This window comes from Mesoplodon densirostris, chromosome 11, assembly GCF_025265405.1.
Source record: "Mesoplodon densirostris isolate mMesDen1 chromosome 11, mMesDen1 primary haplotype, whole genome shotgun sequence".
In the NCBI taxonomy this organism is placed as follows: Eukaryota; Metazoa; Chordata; class Mammalia; order Artiodactyla; family Ziphiidae; genus Mesoplodon; species Mesoplodon densirostris.
The window spans coordinates 66,164,539-66,184,301 of NC_082671.1; the positions used below are offsets into that span (position 1 = coordinate 66,164,539).

General features: G+C 58.4%; 1 protein-coding gene across 2 annotated transcripts in view; it reads left to right on the forward strand.

Moving 5' to 3' along the window:
• Positions 1 to 19,763, forward strand: part of SCUBE1 (signal peptide, CUB domain and EGF like domain containing 1) — a 129,685-nt gene that overhangs the window by 54,945 nt on the left and 54,977 nt on the right. For both annotated transcript variants that reach the window (XM_060112475.1, XM_060112476.1), the window contains exon 5: positions 15,980 to 16,105. In XM_060112475.1, coding sequence (XP_059968458.1) covers positions 15,980 to 16,105 — 126 coding nt within the window. The remainder of the gene's footprint in view (positions 1 to 15,979; positions 16,106 to 19,763) is intronic.

The window sequence follows — 19,763 nt, forward strand, 5'->3', positions numbered from 1 at the left end:
GAATGCTTGTTAATGTCTGTCGCCGTGCTGAGTGGCCCAGCTTCTGGGCTGGAGTTAACTCTTCTGATACTGCTGTTGCCTGCCGTTCCGCACCCCTGTCTGTAGGGGGTCTCGATGTGAAGCCAGCAGCCCTGGGTCCACATGCAGAGGCGGAGACTGTGTGAGCCTGAGGGCTCCTGGCTTCTCAGGAAAGGCCTTGGGCTCTGCCACAGCTGTTTGCTCACAGGAGCCATTTTCACCTATTTCCGAGTTTGCGGGTATTCTCTGGGACCTCTCTTAGAGTTCATCCTTTTGTTTATTAGACCCCTGCATGAAGTATTTTTAGGATCTGTTCATTTTATCTGCAAGTTTGTATGTACTCAACTGTAGCTAGAGACCAAACAATAGGGTTTTTGAAACTTTTTATTTTGAAGTAATTGTAGAGTCATAAGGAAATGCAAAAATAGTAAGGCAAGGTCCCACATACCCTTCACCCAGTTCCCCCCAGCGGTCACATCTTACATCACTAGAGAACGGTATCGAGTCCGGGAAGTTGGTGTTAGTACGGTGTGCGCGTATGGTTCTCGGCCACTTTATTACATGTGGCTCTGTGTAACCGCCTCAGCAGCCAAGAATTAGCATTTTAATAATAATTGAATAGCTGAGTACTCGTCCAGGCACCTTATGAGCACTTTGCCTGTCTTAACCAGGGGGCTCTATAAGTTAATATTCAAACCAGTACACTTTTGAGAGTGAAAGGAGGTGCTATTAATTGCGACAGGGCAGCAGGTATACACTGGGACTGTCCCACGCAAACCAAGGCATATTGCCACGCTAAAATTACCTCATTCATAACCCCTTGAGCCCTACGGGGTAGGTACTATTACTTCCCATGTGCAGATGGCAAATAACAGAGGCAGGTAATGCACCCGGGGTCACGTGGATCCTAGGAGTAGTACCAGGACTGGCACCTAGTCGGTCTGGGTTCAAATCATGACCACCTTCTGTGGCTGCCTCCCAGTGTTTAAAGAGACTACAACTATCCCGTGGTTCGCCCCTTCTTTGGTCAGGCATGGAAATCGGGTTCTAAAGAGAAGAGGGACTTCCTCACCCAGTGTGCTGGTCAACCTGGATTGGGGCTGTGATGCTCAAATCTGCACCCAGGGTGTGGCGTGGCGTGGCATGGCGTGGCATCACGTACCGGGTGGTCAGTTTGGGCCCTGGGCCACAGTGCTGAGGGGCTCAGCCAGCAGCCTGTTAAGGTCACAGGGAACTTAGTTCTGCCTGAGGGCTGGGAGCCTGGGGGAGGTGGAGAGGGATCGAAGAAGCCCCTGAGGGCAGGTGGCCTCTGAAGGAGCTGAAGAGTGGAGAGTGGGCGGCATGGCGGGGGGCTTTTGGGGGATTGTGCAGCAGTAATGGGAAGGAGAGGGCGAGAAGCTGGCGGGGCCACCTGGGTCCAGACCTGGGTTGAAAGTAATGGAGGCAGCTGACATTGAAAACCAACTTGGAGCAGGGCTCTGAAGATGGAGAGGCAGAGACCCTAGACAGACGTGCAGTCCCAGCCCTCTCTGGGCCTGAGTTCTGGGATGGTGTCTGAGCAGAGAGGGCCCTCAGACACTTGTCACCCTCCAGCACTGTCTGACTGAGGAGGTGATTCTGTGGCAGAGCCTGGTGGGCTGGGTGCCAGCGCTGGTCCTGACCTCAGGTCATTTCTGTAAGCCATGCAGCCTCAATGGAGAGGAAGGGGGACTCGGATATGAGCCCCTTCCCTGTACCAGATACTTTTCTCACGGGGTCACGTATAGATTCTGGGTCTGCTGCCGCTCCCGCCCCCGGCGCCCTTCCTGTCTTTCCACCCTGTGGTCGTCCAGCTGCTCTTCACTGCCTGGGCCCTTCATTCAGGCCGGCCTGGCCTCTCGCCTCCGGCCAGGGGTTCTCTGCCGTCTAAGGTTCCAACTTTATTTTGGTAGCCGGAAGAGTCCGTGTCCCTGCAGCCTTCTTTGCCCATTGGAGAGAGTGGGTCCTAGAGCCTGAAACCAGACCCAAAGCTGCCAGAAGTGAGAGGGTCAGGAGACCGTGTCTGGCAGGGGTTTGAACTTTGCTGTGACAGTGATGGGGCCCCCATCAGCCCCAGGGGTGGACGTATGATCCACATTTGGGGAAGATCGCTCCCCACTGTGGGCTGGAAAGGGAGATGAAGCGATTTTCTGGGAGGTGGCCCTGGTGGCCATCAGGGTCAGGACCTCACCGGGGGCAGTGTGGGTGGACAGGACGGTGGCAGAGTGGAAGGCGGGTGGCGGGGCAGGCAGGCCCTTCTGCAGAGAGGCCCGGCCCCTGCATCACGTAGGTGCGGAGTACTTCAGTGGCGGTTTGAAGGAGGGTCCAGTGGCTCTGGTCCATGTGGGGCCTTGTTCTTGTTAGAGTCCGGAACCCTGGAGGGGATCCTGGGGCCCACAGTGGGACCAGCCAGTCTCTACTTCTCATGAGGCTGAAGCCCGCGTCCTGCTCAGCCTCTGGCTCGGCATCCTGACCGCAGGTGCCCGGGGCAACGCATGCACAATGCGGGCGCCCACACTCTCTCCTCGCCCACTCGGCCTGGGACCCGAGCAGTGGCCGGGATGGTGGGCGTGAGCTCAGGAACCGGACTTGGTCAGGGGGCAGGGGCTCGGGAGTTTTCTGAGCTCCCCGCAGGGAGCATGGGGACAGCCGTGCTCTGCCTTCTGTACTGCACTTCACCGCCCCGGGGCCAGGCCGGGGAAGGGGGCTGGGCTCCCCTGTGGCACTTGGAGAAGAAGTGGAGAGCCCTCCTTCCAGCCGCACTCAGACCCTGAAGTGCAGCACAGGCCCCGCGCCCTCGGCTGCTCCGGGTCAGCCGCCGCCAGGAGCCTCGCCCTGAGCCCGCTGCCCAAAGCCCACACCGCCGCAGGGCCAGCTGGGGAACCCTCAGCAGAGGTCCCCGGGCAGTTTTCAGGCACGGGTCCCTGGGGACAAGTCAGGGCAGAGGGCCGGTGCTTCTCAGGGGAGATGGCCGCCCTTGCCTTCCCATCCTGGCCCTCATCCAGGGCCCTCCCCTCACGCTCCTCCAGGCTGGTCCTTGACCCTCCTCCAGACTTTGTCTCGGCCGCTCCCGCCTCTCCTCGGGTCCCAGCCAGCAAGGGTCCTCGCCCGGCCGGCCCCACCCTCCGCAGCTCACGGTGCTCTTACACCCTGACGGCTGTGATGCTCGCAGCTACACCGGGAAGAACTTCGGGCGAGCCCTGTCACCCCAGCACGGGAGGGAACCCCAGCTGGGCCACAGCCCAAGGCAGTCCTCAGGATGGGAGGCCAGCTTTGTGACGCCCAAGTTAGTTTTTCTTCTCCTGTTCCACCCCCATCTCTGGACTCAAATGCCTGTGGACAGAGGCTCACGGTCCCCCCCGAGCCACCCCAGCCGAACGCCAGCTTAGGGTCCTATCAGGGTGCCTGGCTGGCCGGCTCCCATTGCTTCCCGGGGCGTGATTCCCACATGATGGGGTCTGGGCCAGGCCTTGACCTAAGAGGCCCCAGCGTGCTTCCTGTAGGACCAGGGACATCCCCGGTCCTGTTCCAGGGCTTTCTGTCATCAGCTGTGGGTTCTAGGTTCCCCGTGGGCGTATGTGGCTGGGAATTTCCTGTTTTAAAAGAGGGGAAACGGTGGCCATGCCGGAGAATACCCCACCCCAGCCTCAGGGCTGCCCCTCTGGCTGCTCCTTGGGGCGGAGCGTGGGGCAGGTTCTTACCCCCGCCCCCCGGCCTACAGACCAGGTGGGTGGGAGAATAAACAGCTCTCGCATTTAGTGGGCAGATTTATGGTGCTGCCGGAGAAGGCCTGTCCCGGCCCTTTGCAGTCCAGAACGGCCCTTGAGGCGGGGACGATAAATCCAGCCCATTATTTTTTACGAGCCTCCCATCCCATAAACAACTCCTTTGGCTGGTGTGCCCAGCTTCACTCCCGTCTCCTGGCCGGGCCTCCAGCCAGCCCCTACCAAGCAGCCCTGCAGGGACCCCAGTACTTAGTGGCGTTGGTGGTGGGCTTTCCTCCACGCTGCAGGACCTCGGCCTCCTAGTGTGGACAGCGCAGGGGTAGCTGGCCCTGGCCCTGGCTCCCTTCTCGGCTGCACATCCTGGGGCCTCAGTTTCTCATCTGTGAAATGGGACAAACATTAGTGTTCATTATAGAAATTTTTATGAGGACCCAAATGAGAGAATATGTGTATACTCTGTCCCCTAGAAGAGTCCCTGGACCTAAAATTGGTAAAACTGTCAGCTGTCACTGGGCATCACTATGTGCCAAGCACTGTGCCCAGACTGTGACGGGAGTGACCAGATGTGCCGTGTAGCTGTATTATCCCATTCTGCTGGTGAGAAAATGGAGGTTGAGAAGCCAAGAGATTTGTCCATAGTGAGTAAGTAGCACAGTCAAGATTTGAACCCACATCTTACCAGCTCCTGAGACCAACGATACTGAATGAACAAATGGATAGAGGGGTGGGAGCAGGGCTTGCCCACTGCCTGGAGCCCCTTGCAGCCCTGGGGCCCTGCCTCTCCACCCTCCTCCAGGGGCCAGGCTTCACCCTTCCGCTCAGTTAACTGTTTCCCCAGTCTGCCTGTCCCATCCGCCTTCTGACAGCAGTGGGAGCCACTGTTCTGCGTGACCCTCTGGCTATGTCATTCCCCACTGAGGACCTTCCTGTGCCTCCTCTCCCTGCCGTGCGTGTCATGAAGCTGCCACAACAAACCCTTGTCTCTCCCGCACCAGGAACTCGGCCTTCACCGCCTTCCAAGGCCTTCCAGAGCGCGGCCCCTCGCCCATCCCCCACCTGCCTTCTGTTCTCCCCATGACCAGGGAGCCCTTTACCAGTCATGGGCCTCGCTGTGTGCTGTTTCCTCTGCCTCAAGTGCCATTCCCCATCCCCCTCACTTCCTGGAGAACTCGTCGTCATCCTTCAAAGCCTATCTCGCTTCGCCTCCTCTTGTGAAGCCGTCTCTGACTTCAAGGCAAGCATGTCAGCCTCTCTGCACGAGCTGATTCCTCTCCTGGAGCACTGATCCTCCCTGCTGCCCCAAACTTGACCCCTCGTCCCCCAGGCCCACACAGTGGCTGACCCAGTGCGTGCCCATGTATCTGTTTACCGAGTGAAGTGACCATTTGGCAGTCTGTTCAAGTTAGAATAAATGGTGGGAATCAGCGTAAGTTGCCAAAGGTGGTTGTTCATGCCCTTGATACGGTCCCTGGGGAAAGGGAAAGGTACTCAACATTTATTGAGTTCCTACTGTGTACCCAGTCCCTGGCGCCCTTTAATCCTCAAAGGACCCTGGGAAGTAACAGCTGCCACCCTGTTGTGCAGGGTAGGGAACGGAGATGCAGGCAGGGACAGCGGGCACAGCTGGGTTGGGACAAGCCAGCCCAGAGCCCAGGTGTTGGCGACTCCAAAGCCCAGCACGTGGTGGGCAGTGGAGGTGAGGCACCGGCTGAGGTGCCTGGGAGCTGCTTGTGTCCTTAGGGAATCTCCTGCTGGCACATCCCTCAGCATTCTTGTAGCTTCTCTTCCAGGGCCCCCCAGAGCTGCTGGGGGAGCACTTGCTCAGCTGCCACGTTGGCCTTTCCTGCACCTGGGCTACGTTCGTCTGGTCACCTGTCAGGAAAGAGAAACAGACTTGCTCCCTGGTCACAGCCAGGCCATGGCCTGGGTCCTGTGTGAGCTGACTGTCCCCCCATGGCTCCCTTTAGGGTCCCCGTGGAGGGAGGGATAAGGTTGCCAGATAAAATACAGGACACCCATTTAAATTTGGATTTCACATAAATAATGAATACTTTTTTTGGTGTAAATATGATCCATGCAATACTTGGGATATGCTTACACTCAGGAAATACTTGTGTTATCTGAGATCTGGACTTAACCAGGCATCCTATGTTTTTATTTGCTGTGTCTGGCAACCCTGGGGAAGGAAGGGGGCACCCCTAGCCTCTGGAGCCCAAGCAGAGTGAAAACCCAGGAGGCAAGTCTCACAGGCCTGTGGTCCCAGCCACCTGGGCCTCAGAGAGGCTTGGATGTGCTCCTGGTGACGCCTAGTGATCAGCCAGGGAACTTCAGGGGACGGGAAGAGGAAGGACGGTTAGCCCTGGGAGGGGATGAAGGGGGCAGGGGTCCGGGGTGAGGGGCGGCTCAGAAGGAACAGGCACTGCAGAGCTGGCCAAACGGGGCCGGGGTAGGGGGTGGGCAGGGCAGTCTTTACTGAGCGCCACCTCCACCTTGAGGGGGTGGGCAGGGACCCTGAGCTGGAGCCATCACCTCTTTAGGGCCCTTTAATGACCTTCCTTCTCCACTTCACAGAGGAGGAAACCAAGCGACTTCCAGGCCACATACCTTGGAAAGGGCTGGAATAGGCATAGGAAGTAGATCTGGTAAAAACCAGGCCCGCCCCACCTCAGCGATGCCGACCTTCCTGTGGCACCTGCAGCCCTGCAAATGTTTGTCCACGTGTGTCTGCACGCACTGCTGCGTGGTCCTCACAGCCACCAGGCAGGCTCCCTCCCATCTCACAGAGGAGGCTTTCCAGGGGCTCTCAAGGCCAGGACTGGTCAAGGCACCAGAGGTGAGGGGCTGAAGGGAGGCTGGGGTCCACCCCTGCTCTCCGAGAAGGCCAGCCCTGCCCCTCTGCTCTCATCTGGCACTCCAGGAGCCAGCCACAGTCTCAGCTGGCCATCCGTCCATCTGTCCACCTGTCCACGTACACAGAATCTGCCCACTCAGTGAGCAGCTGCGGCAAAGGACTTGGTCTTAGCTGAAAATGCCCCTGTGACGCGTGTGCATCCTGGCTGGCTCTGCTGGTGGCCTCAGCACAGGGCCTGCACACAGGTGGTGCTCAGCAAAGGTGTAGAATGAGTGAGGGAGGGAAAGGGTGAGCCTAAAGGCTGGTCGACAGCCCTGAACCAGCAGTGCCTCGTGAGCCACCTCCTGATGTGATGGAAGGAACACTGAACTTGGACTTCCCTGGCTGTCCAGTGGCTAAGACTCTGTGCTCCCAATGCAGGGGGCCCGGGTTCGATCCCTGGTCAGGGAACTAGATCCCACATGCTGCACCTAAGAGTTTGCCTGCCACAACTAAAGATCCCACATGCCGCAACTAAGACCCAGTGCAGCCAAACAAATTAAAAAAAAAAAAAAAAAGGAACACTGAACTTGAGGGTCAAGGCATGGGGAGTCAAGGGAGCCATTGGGAGTCAGAAGGTTACATGTGCTAATTGCTGCATGGCAGAGCAGAGTCCCCTCGAGGGCCCCCGAGGCAGCCAAGTGAGCACAGGGCTGGGGGTGTGTGAAGTGAGCACTTGGCCAGGGGTCAGGTCCCTGCACCACCGCACAAGGTGGGGGAGCCCTCTCCGAGCCTCAGCACTGTCACCTGTCTGGTGGGCCTGCTGACGGTAACTGGCACTCAGGATCGTGGAGATAGTCAATTAGGGAAGTTTGCAAAGAGCCTGGCATGGGGCCTGGCATTGAGGTGCTCTGGGCAAGTGAAGCCCACAGACTTACTCCTATTTCCCAGGTGGGGCCATCCGTAGGGATGCAGCCTGGGGTGGGCTGGGCTCGTGGTCAGCTGGGGGTCTAGTCTGGGGCAGCCGGCTGCTGGCGCCCCGGCCAGGCCTAGAATTGCCCGGGAGGATGTAATTTCAGGGGCACAGGGTGGGAGACAGAGCCCTGCAGTCTGCTAAGCCCAGGCCCCATAATGAGAGCCTCTCCGAGCACCATCCAGGCACAGATGCTGTTAGAGTGTAATTAGGGGATCGAGGTGGAGCCGGACCGGCGGGCGGGCAGGCAGGCGGCACAGGCTTGGGGCCAGCACTGCGCTGCAGGCGGCAGCCAGGCCTGGGCCTGCAGACAGACATGTCCTGTTGCCCGAGTATTGGCCGCTGTTCTGATGCAGAGTCCAAAGCCCAGAGTGGCTGAGCCCAGGCCCCTCGCCAGTGTAGCCAGGTTTAGCGAACATTTCTCAGGCCTGAAATGGGCACTGTGCAGTGGCCGGGGGGCGGGGGGAGGGCGAAGGGGTGACTCAGGCTTGGGCCCTGCCTCTCAAGGACCTCCCCCCAAGTCTGGTGGGGGGAACCCAGCAAACCCAGAAGTTACAGTTCGTGTGGTGGGTGTTATGAGAGAGGGGAGTCCAGAGGGCTGTGGAAGCCCAAGCCCCTAATCTATCCGAGGGAATTGAGGGGAGGGTGGAAACAAGGAGGGCTTCCTCCTAGGAGAGGTGACACCCAAGCAGAATCTCAAATTGCTGGCCGAGAGCCAAGTGTCCCTGTTCCCTAGAGCCATGGCAAGCAGAGGATGGGGAGGACCTAGAGTGCCATGCTGAGAACTTTCAGCCGAACCCTGGGCCCTGGCTGGGGTGGGAGCATTGAAGGGTTTTTAGCAATGGGAAGATACAGTCAGGTTTATGCTCTAGAAAGTTCCTTCTGCAGCTGGAGAAGGGCAGGTCTTCAAGTCAGACAGAACAGGGTTCAAGTTTCAGTTCTACCACATCCTACCCAAGTGACCAAGGGCAAAGTGCTCCGTCTCTCTGAATGGTTCCGTAAAATGATGACAGAACTACTTACCTTGCAGAGTGATATGATAAGGGCCTGCCTCTGTGCCGGGCCTGGGGTTGGGCCCTGCGGATCAGGAGAGAACAGGGTGTGCTCCCAGCCCACAGCCAGCTCAGGCAGGGGGTCTGAGGACCATGGAGGGGTCACTCCTGACTCGGGGGAGGTTTGGGGTGAAAAATCAGGCATCCTGGAGAAGCTGGCATTTGATATGGGCTTGGAGAGACAGAATGTGGAAAAGTGGACATAGCCAGGGAGGGCAGGGGCTGGGTCGTTTCCGTGCTTCCCACCCTGGGGAAAGGTAAGGAAGAGAAGGGGACAGCTCGGGTGTCCCTGCCCCTCCCCTGGCCGTGAATGCTCCCTTGCCTCTTAGAAGTCCATGGGGAGCACAGGTTTTGAAGTGAAACACGGTATGCCTGTCTCATCCGTGTCCCTTGGGCAAGTTACCAGCCTTTCTTGGGTCCTACTCTCCTCACTTGCACAGAGGGGATAATAGCATCTACTTTGAAAAATGGTCCTGAGACTTAAAGGTGGTTATTCACGTAAAGTGCTTAGGGCACAAAAGGCACTCAATCGCGGTAGCTACGGTGGGTCCTCATCCGTCTGCAGCGAGTTTCAGTTTCCTGTTTCGCAGCCCAGAGCTGCCCGCTATTCTGTCTTGCTTCAGGGCTGCCCCTAGATCCGGCCCCCTCACCTCAGCTATTAACCGCTCTGTACTTCAGTGTTCTCATCCGTTAAGTGGGCCAGTACGGGACAGAAGCGCCCTGCTGAGGCGGTGGGGAGAATTCGCGAGATAACATATGTAAAGCGTGCGGCTCAGCCTGGCACACAGGCGGCTCTGGGCGGACGTGCACGGCTGTTGTCCTCGTCACCTCTCCCACGGTCCCATCCTTGCTGCCGCCCCTGTGCCTTTCCCCCCACGGCAGGACCTTGCTAGCGTTCCCTTCAGCGCCCCCATTCGAAGCATGTGGGAGCCCATATTTGTTTCTCCCTGCCTGGCTTGGCCAGCTTGCCGAGTCTGGGCTGGGGAAAGCAGCAGCCTCTTCCTGTCACCACCCCCACCCCCACCCCCAAGGCTCCAGCCTCTTCCTGGGCTCCGTAACTTTCTACTGATGAGGTGGAAGGGGAGGGAAATCCCTTCCTCCCAAGTTGGGGGAGGATGTAGCAAGGTAATTGTTCTCTTCTCCCTGCTCTGCCGTTCCCAGCTTGCCTTCCCTTCCTGCGTGTTTAAGGGACAGGGATGCGGAAAATGATGTTATTGATGAAGTCGCCATAGCAACGACCCCTGAGAGGCACACATTCCAGCTTTGTTATTCTGGGCCGGGGGCTACGAGAAAGGCTGGCCCCTAAGTACAAACAGATTGGCCCCCAGCCCCACTGCCCTGCTTTAGATGCATCCGTGAACTTTGCTCTACAGAAGACGCGACGTACGCACTGGTTTGGGGCAGTCAGAGTCCGCCATCGTTTACCTCTGTGCACACTCTTGTAGAGCATCAAAAAATGATAGGAGGCCTTTGGGAAAATAGGCCCTGGTGGGAAAGGGCTGCGGGGGCCCGTCACCGGGCCTAGAGAGTGCAAGAACCTGGGGAGGGGCCCGTCAGAAGGAAGCTCGGGGCGCTTGGGAGAGGAAGGTGCAGCCCAGAGTTCTTGTGCATGGTGTGGCCCTGGCACGTCTTTCCCCAACCCTGATCCAGCCTCTCATGGGCTTGTTTGTAAAATGGGCACGGCCATACCCACTTCTTAGACTTACGGTGAGGGTTACGTTAAATGAAAGTACAGTCAGAGCCCGAGTCCCTACATCATGTCTTCTGGAAAACTGAGAGAAAGGGGCTCTGAAGTGTGTCCCAAATCCAGCCTTTGTCCCTGTCCCCACACACGCTGCCATCCCTCCAGGCTCCTTCGTCCCTTTCAGGGTGATAACAGTAGCCTCCCACATGCTTCTGGCCTGCACTCTTGCCCCAGCAGGTTGCCTCCGTGCAGCATCCAGAGATCTTTCTAACACAAAGTGCATCGCTGCCCAGTTTACAACCTTTCAATGGCTTCCCCTGCCCAGTATAAAGCCCCTCAGGTCCTTACCTGCACCCTTAGCCAGCCTCACTGGCCCAGAGGAGGGGCCTGCACCTTGAGTGAGTGCCTGGGAGGCAGGTCCGAAAACTATTCACTTTTCACAGGTGAAAACTAAGGCTCAGAGAGGTGAAGGGATTGCCCAAGGTCATGCAGCAAGCGTCAGAGTCTGAATATGGACCTGGCGATGTGTCAGCAAAGCTTCTGTGCCCTCATCGCTCCCCGCCCCATCCTGGGCACCAAGGAGACACTCGGTCCGAGTCTGCAGCACGTAATTGGATTTGGATGGATTGGATCAAATTAGATTCGACCTGGCGGGCAGCCTGGCCTGACTGGCACCAGGCCCCTGAAGACCGGGATTTCTGGGAACAGCTCTGAAATTATATCTCACTTCCCCTCGAGGAGGGGAGATGAACAGGGCTTTCTGCTGGACTCAGCACTGCATGGTATCAAGATGGGGAGTGAGGCCAAGGGAGTGGCTGCACCTGGCCCCGGGGCAGCTCTCTTGTGGTCCAGCTCCCAAGAGTAGACACGGTACAAAGCAGGGGGCCACAGGAGGACAGAGGGAGACAGGGCCCTTCGGTTCCACAGGCTCGCAGAAGCCTGCTCTGTGCCCAGTTCTGGGCTCCGCCCTTGTTCTGGAGAAGCCTGTAGAGCCAGTGTGCCAGCCAGAGCTGGCGGGAGTGGGCCGGGCTGCCTCAGAGGAGCTGGGATGGGGCTGCAGCAGGGTGGGGGACCTGAAGTCCCTTCCATTGTGGAGCCCAGGTGCATTCTCCTGGAGCAGAAGTGCTTGGCAACACGCACCTTGCATGCCCCGGGGTTCACCTTTCCCATCCAAACTTCCACTTGGCCCCATGGCCCTCAGCAGTAGCCCCCCCAGTACCACCCCTGTTAGCTCGCAGTGCTCAGGACCGCCTCCCTGGGCGGACAAGAAGGGAGAGCTGTCCGCTCTACCCCTGAGGCTCTGAGGCACAGAGGAGGCCACGCCAGGCTCCACGTGTTCCCCGACCCGACCTGCGCCCTCTGCAGTCCCTCTGCCAGCGTGGCTTCATCTGTAAGGTGAGGGGCTGAAGTGGGCCACCCTGGGGTCTCTAAGCCTGTAACCCAGAGCCTCCCAGAGGGGCTGGGGCAGAGCTCCCCAGGATACTGTGTTAAGTGAGGGGGAGGGGGCTGTCCACGAGTGCCTGCAGGACTTCTCAGAGCCTTTAACGTGCGTTGTGAACTCCCTACGTCAGGCGACCTGGGATGCTGTGTTTCACACAACACACAGCGCGAATGCCACAATAGTGCTTTCCAAATTCTCTATGCCTCTCGTCTTGCCCCCTAAACAATAGGCAATGGGTTTAATCTGCTCTGAGGTAAGAAAGGCTTCATTTCTCTCTCCTCTTCCTCCCTCCCTCTTTCTCTCTTCTTCCTCCCTTCCCTCTCTTTCTCGCCCCCATTCTTCTTTGCTTTCTTTCAGTTACTGTTTGCTGACCCCTAACTCTGGGCAGGCCCCGTGCTGGGTACTTGGGATACAGAAAAGAATAAAGGTCAGGTCTCCCCTCAAATTACCTACGGTTGGCAGGAGAGGGCAACTTAGCAGCTACTCGCATTTTACACAAGGCAGAAGGAAGCAGGAGCAGTGTAGAAAAGCTTTAGGAACAGCCCTGCTTCCTTAGGAACCCGCTCTGTGCCACACACATTTCACGGTCTTCTCATTTGAGCCTCACGGCAACCCTTGGAGGTACACGTTCTGACAACCCATTTGTCAGCTAAGAAGAGGGAAGGAGGTATCTGACCAGAGGCTCAGGTACGAGCAGGCAAGCCCTGGCCCCGGCCCCTCCTGCACGAGACTCAGCCTTCCTCAGAGCATTTTGATGGTGTGAGCATGTGGCCAGGCTGGCCTGCCGGCCTGGGGGCTGGACTCTCCCTCTGGCACCTTTGCATCCGCTGCCCGGTAAGATCTCCTGAACATCTGCCGTGTGCAGCCAGGGTTCTGGGCGCGGGACACAGCAGGGACAAGACACGGCCTCTCGGGGCTCGCTGGCTGGTGGGCGGGATGGCCGCAGGTAAACAGGCATGGGAGAAGTGCAGAGCCGGCCCTCAGCGTTGTGCCAGCTGGAAAGAAGAGACAAAGCCAGGACCCACGGTCTGCGGGACAGAGCTTGAGCCGCGCCCAAAGAGTGAAGGAAGGCATCAGTTAGCCGCCAAGGGGAGCCACTCAGCTCAGCGCTGCCCTGAGGCGTGGGTCTCATAGGCCAGCCCTTTAGCTCTCCCCTTGCTTAGGATGCCACCAGAGTGACCTTGCTCATGAGAGCCCGTCACCTTTCACAGAGCAGCTGCAGAGGGCGTGGGCCAGGCCTGCCCGAGGCCGCTCTGCTATACGTCCAGCCCAGTGGGAAGGCTGGTGGTGGCTGCAGAGGGAGAGTGGGGACTCAGAGGACAAGCAGGTGAGAGGTCGGGACCCCAGCTGTCATAAAGCACGGCTGCTCGAAGAACGCCACGCTGTTTGGAAAGGCTAGAGAGGTGCCACCAGCAGGAGAGACGAGGCTTCGTGATGGTTCTGCAGGTGAGCTGAGGCTCCGCCCTCATGCTCAGCCACAGCCGGGTGAAGGTCAAAGAGGAGCGAGGGGCTCTGTGCTTCGTTGAGGGGCTGCCTGGAGAGCTTCACAGAGTCTGAATTTGCCTTGAATTTTCATAGGCTCTTAATTCTGAGGACAACGAATAGTAACAGGTACCATTTATTAGCCCAGCTCTGTGCCAGGTTCCTAGTTCTGTTCACCCCAGAAAATGCATGCTGCCTGTCAGTCATCTCAGTCCCACAAGGGTAGCTCAGTGACGCCCAGACCAGGAGAGCCATGGCTGGGAGCCCAGCAGCCTGGGTTCCAGGCCTGCCGTATGATCTGGGACTGTCACCCCTGCCTCGAGGCCTCATTTTCCCCATTTGGAAGATGGATGGCAAGGAGCCGTCCAGCCCTGACCATCTGTGGTCCTGCCAGCCATGAAGCCGAGCTTCTCATGGCCCGCGGAAGCCAGTGCCGCCCCAGGGTGGAGGGGAAGGTTGCGCAGTTCCCACGTCCACAGCTGGGCAAGGGGCTGAGTCACCCGCACAGAGGAAGCCGTACCCCCGGCCCCTAGCTAGGCAGTTGTGGCCTTCTTTGGAGTGGTTGCTAGGGTCATTTTTAAATGTGATGGCAATGCTCTCACGACCACCATGTCAGGAGCCTCCAGAAGCGCTCGGGCTGAGCAGAAGCACTCCAGCTGTACATGAGCCCGGCTGTTGGTGGCTACCGCTGCCAGCTGGGAGACCGAGACCCGAGGCTATTCCATTTCCCTTCCCTTCACTGTGGGGACTCGGAGCATCCCCTCCTGGGCAAGACCTGCCCTGGACGGTGAGGTCACTGAGGAGGCCCAGAGCTCAGCCTGAGTCACCTGGAGAGCAGAGGGGAGCCACACAGCTACCCCACAGCGAGGAGAGCATGGGTGTCCAAAAGACCCTTGACGGGCCTGAGGGCCAAGGCAGGCTTCCCGGAGGAGGGAGGGCCGTAGTGGCACGGGCCTTACTGTGCACACGCCTTTTGGAGCGGCAGCAGTAGCCGACTGGCCCCTATCGGTCAATTCTCAGTTGCCCCGTTCCCATGCTTAAAGTGGCCGAGGTCAAGATTGAGCTAGTCCTCACCTTGAACAGGAGGCTAGTGAGTCACCTGGGGAAGGAGGCCTCCGGGCGGTGTGGGCGGACAGCAGCTCTTCCTTTCATCTGCACTTAGCCTCTTGATGGACTTGTGACCTCTAACCTCTCACTTGACCCCTGACCTCATAAATTCTGGAAACTCCTCACAAATCACCAGGAGGATAAACATCAACCGGGGTCAACTGAAGGGGGTTCCAAGCTGCTCCAGGCAGACAGGGAGGGGGGAATCAAGTCTTCTGGGGTGGAGGGGATTTCCCAAAAGCTGTGGGTGACTCAGGAGAGGGGCCAAACGGCCCACCCCAGGGAACCCTTGTTCTCCCTGATCACACCAGGGCCCTCAGAGTGCATTTTGGCGAGATGCTTGGCAGGCCCTGAGTGGGTGGTGTGTAGAGGCCAGGCCTCCGGAGGTGGATGGTCCATAGTTCCTGCCCTCAAAGCCCGTGGGCAGCCCAGCTCTGCACTCAGCGAGGCCTCTGGGAGGGGAGAAGACAGGGAACCTGGCTGGCCTTGGGAGGGACAGGGCTTCCGAGTCGGCCAGAGGACGAGCTGCAAGGGCCTGCCAGGCAGGGCCAACGTGGACAAGGCTCCAGATAAAAAAGCCCGTTGCAGCTAGAGCATGGGGGTGCCGGAGCAGGCAGTGGTGTGGCCCAGCCCTGAGCCGCTGCCGCAGTCTCCCATTTCTGAAGTTTCCCAGCCAGCAGGGGAGTCCATTGCTAACTGCCCTTTTAAGTTGAGGCCTTGGAGGAAAAGGTGCCTGAGGTTTGCAAACATTTTTGCTTTAAAGAGGAACATCTGCCAACCAGCAGGAATCTCAGGCTGTGATTAGGAACACAGTGACGTGTGTGGCCTGGACCCGGAATAAGCCCGGAGGGCGGAGGGACGTCTGCTCGGGGCTCCCGGGCCTGCAGGGCTCTGCACTGAGGCTGGGGGTTCCATGGGTCCTGGGGAGCACTGCAACGACCAGGTACACGTAGAGACCCCTTCTGGAAGCTGGGGGATTGTGTGTGGCGGAGCGGTGTCTAGTTCAGGACACAGCCGTGGAGCTGGTGAGGACGAGCCTCTGCTGCCCCGGGGTCCAGTGGGCCAGCACGGCAGCGTCTGACTTGTGCAGAAGTGCAGTGCGAGGGGGCTGAGCAGGCTGCCGGCGCCTCTGGGTGCAACAGCTGGAGGCCGGCCGGGGCGTGTCGGCACCCTGACCCATCAGCACTCCTCTGTGCGCCCAGGCTGAAATGCAAGTCTCCACCTGCCCCACGGGGGCTTGTGGCATCCCCATACAAACTGAAAAGTGCTGCACACCGCCATCGTTTTTAATGCCACCCACATCCGCTTTCGTGGGGAAACCATCTAAACCTCTGACCTGGGAAGCATTCTGTAGCCCATGCCCTGTAATCTGACCCAGGTCAGGAGTGTTTCCTCCGTGGGTCCCGCAAGCTCATTTATGGCCCTCCGAGCAAGGCCTGGCTCTAGACCTGGGCACCGTGTCCTCAGTTTCCCCCTAGGGGATTGCCATCTGGATGACTAGGTGCACCCCCCGTGTGCATGCCATGCACATGTCAACGGCAGCCCAAGAACACTACGTTTGCTTGTGACATTTCACCGGTTATCTCTCCTAAGCCTGAAATTTTCTCTCTCCCTGGTCCCCAACCCCTCTCTTGTCTGTCTCTTCCCAGAGGGTATGAACTGCATGAACAAAGACCATGGCTGTGCCCACATCTGCCGGGAGACGCCCAAAGGTGGTGTGGCTTGTGACTGCAGGCCCGGCTTTGACCTTGCCCACAACCAGAAGGACTGCACATGTAGGTAGATGGAGGCAAAGGGGTCAGACATTCCCACGCGTCTCCTGCCGTTGCTTTGCGGGGGGGTGTGTCCAGTCTGCTGGACGTTGCCTGAGAAGGGCACTCAGTTCTCGGGGGGGGGGGGGGGGAGAAGGGCAGGGCCCCCCCGAAGGGGCCTGGGAGGCATGAGGGACAGGGGCCGTAAGCCCCAGGCTTGGGGTTTCCCTGGCATAGTGCCACTGACACAGCCCCAGACCTGGGCTGGATCTTAGGCAGGGCCCTGTGTGACAGCCCTGCCAGTGCTCATCGTAACCTCTTCCTTCCCCCCTGCCCCCGACCCAAGAGACCCATTGGCCCTGTGCTCGAGCTCCTCAGCAGGAACGGAGGGACTGTGGGTTCTCAGTGGGCCAGGGCAGCCCTTGGTAACAGAATGGTATAAAGAAGGCAAGGAGGGGACTTACCTGGTGGCGCAGTGGTTGAGAATCCACCTGCCAATGCAGGGGACACGGGTTCGATCCCTGGTCAGGGAAGATCCCACATGCCGCAGAGCCACTAAGCCCGTGTGCCACAACTACTGAGCCTGCGCTCTAGAGCCCGTGCTCTGCAACAGGAGAGGCCACCGCAACGAGAAGCCCGTGCACTGCAACGAAGAGTAGACCCTGCTCACCACAACTAGAAAAAGCCCGCACTCAGCAATGAAAACCCAGTGCAGCCAAAAAAAAAAATAATAAATTTATTTAAAAAAAAAAAAAGAAAGAGGAAGGCAAGGAGCTTGATTCTGGGCGGGGCGGGGCAGGGGGTGGGGTGTCCCAGCGCAGGCTGTGCTGAGCTTATTTCCAGGATCAAAGGCCAGAGCTCATAGCCTAGCCCTGAAAGGCCCACTCTAGATGATGATACCCTGGGAAATCTGGATTGAATGAGGCCTCTGGTCAAAGGTGCCATTTCAGGACCGGCTTGGAGGTCAGCCTGCAGGACGCAGGCGTAATCCAGCCTCTTACTGTGGTCACGCAGCACTCCCCAGGAGGAATGGGAGCCAGCACGTGAAGTGAGACAGTGGCTGAACACGCTCCGTCCTCAAAAGCTTCGAACGCAGTGCATCCTCCCAACGCTGCGTGGGGAGTGGCAGGATGTGGCCTCTGCTCGCTGGGCAGCCAGGATGCCCAGATGGGTGTGATGTTTGCTGTGTGTCTGAAAAGAGTGGAGGGAGGCTGCCTGTCTCTGGCCAGAGACAAGCACTTCATAGCAGGCCCACTTTCTGCTGCAGAAAAATGGTATGAAGGAGTCTGAGTCCAGCTCCCAGGCTGGCCACTGAACTAGGAGACAGATGCTGACCAGCTCTCCTAAAGAAAATGGCCTTTCTTTCCATTCTTCATCCTGTGGAGAAGACAGCTGGCCTTTGCCTGCCCGTCATCCTTAGTCATCGTGATTCTTCCAGTTGTCCTCCACTCTCCTCAGTCATCGAGATTTCGGGGACACACATGCCTCAGACATTGTCCCCATCACCAAGGGAGCTCGTGCTCCAGCCCCCACTCCTGATTCATCCATTCCCCAAGGCGAAGACACTTCCTCCTGCCCAGGTTGGTCCCAGATGTGGACCAGCCTTCCTCTTCTAGTCGTTCCTGCGGGATCGCAGTGATCAATACATATGCTGTCACCAAGGGGAGGACCAATCCGGGACGCTGTTGACAGGGAAATGCCCGGCTCTAACCCAGGCCCTCCTGTCCTCTACACCAGATGGATCCCTTTAGCTGCAGAGAAACCTCCTGCCACCTGGCAACCTTCAGAACAGAGAAGGAATAACTCCAGCTTCCCAGTCCTCCCCGTGGGGTAATCTGAGCTTCCTCAGGACAAGGGCCAAGAACCAAGGACCAGCATATGTGGCGTGGGCAGGCTTGTTGACAGGCTCGGCTAGGAGGAAAGCACATTCCTTCAGTCAGCAAGACTGGCTGACGCCCGCCCTGGCCAAGCCCTAGCTAGGTGCCGGAGAGAGAGCTGTGGGCCCCAGGAAGTGGCCGGGACTGACTGACTGGCTGCCTAATCCTATAATTCCGTGTGGGGCGAGTGCTACAAGTGCTACAAGGGGACGGTTTGCTCAGAGAGCATCTCCTGAGGGACCAACCTGGTCTGAGAGGTCAGGGATAAGGAGAGTTCTGTGCACGGCCAAGACTCCCCCGCCCCACCCGGACAGAGAAGAGCTATGCCCGCGCCCCGAACTTTTGGTAAAGCAGATAGAGTCCCACCCTCTGCTCAGTGTCTGGGTGTGGCCAAGGTGTGTGGAGAGTCCAGGACCCATCCTGGAGCCCAGGAGTGGGTGACTGCCCTGCAGCCCTCCTGCCGAGGGATGGCACCCCTGCCTGTCCACCCCGTCAGCTTTGGTTTCTTCTGTGTGGTTACTGTGGATTAGCGTAAAGTTAGCTCTGAGACTTCCCTCTAGCCCTTGAGCTCGCTTGAGGCCCAGGAAATTCTAGATCTGGAGTTGGATCGGGGGCTGAGGCCTGGCCTAGGCAGCCGCTATGAACGAGCGGGACACGGGACTGTGCCCAAACTTGCCTCCCTCCAGAGCCCAGGACTCACTCCAGGGCCAGAGGAGGTTTTCTCCCTCCTTCTCTGGGTCTTCCCGGAGCTCAGGGCTCCAGTATTTACTTACGTGTACGTGCTGTAGGCTCTCTACGTGTTCACAGCTCCGCCCGTGTGGTCTGGGAGATGCACGTGGGCCTGTAGAGAGGGAGCAAGAAAGTGGCCCTCGCTCCGGTTGCCTCAGACAGGCCCGTGTCCTCCGTAGAACCACTTGCAGGGTGCCGTCCATCTCCTGGAGCCCAGAGCCCGGAAAGAACTGCCCCCTCACTGGTCCACCCCTGCCCACCCTGAATGGGGCTTTTCTCAGTCCGGAAAGACACATGATGTCCAGCCCAAGGTGGGGGTCTCCCCTCACCTGAGATCCGTGCTAAGCGCCAGCCCCCCGGGACCTTGGCTTCCCTGAGGCTCCTCCTGTGCAGAGAGATGAGATACCCTGACTGCAGGCTGCCGGGCACCCAGAAATGCTGGGAGAAGAGACATTCCCACACAGAGGGGCCAGAGGGCTTGGTGACAAAGCCCCAGCTGTTTCCTGAAGCAGTCCTGCATGTCCTTGAAATGTCGCCCCGGAAGCTGGGTCCCTCCTTCGGATGGTCATAAGCTCCCTGTGGAAGAGGCAGCCCGCCAGGGCCACTGGTCGCTGAGGACAGTGTCTGGGGCAGTGAGTAGGAACCATTCTCCTCGCGTCCTCCTCACCTGGCAGGGAGACTGCGTGTGGCCAGGTTGGCAGGGCCGGCATCACTCAGGCTGGAAACCCCAGAACCTCCGTGCTGTTCTCTGGGTGAAAGGAGGAGTACCTGGGAAACGCAGCTGCAGAACTCAGTTCTGGAACACCTGGAATCCTTCACCAGGGAGTTGCCACCAAGTGACCTCCCTCTGGCCCCAGCCCTGCTCGTGGGTCACCTGATAAAACATCATTCAGGCTGTGCCCGTTTGGAATTTTCTGCCCCTCTGACTGTGGTTGGTCTGAGATTTACTTCTGCTTACCTGATCATCATTAGGGTTTTCAAATAAATTCAGAGTGTAGATAGAATTCTGGACAAATGGGTAAGGTCTCCAGGAAGACACCCTGTCCTCAAGGCCCCGGTGTACCATTTGCATACAG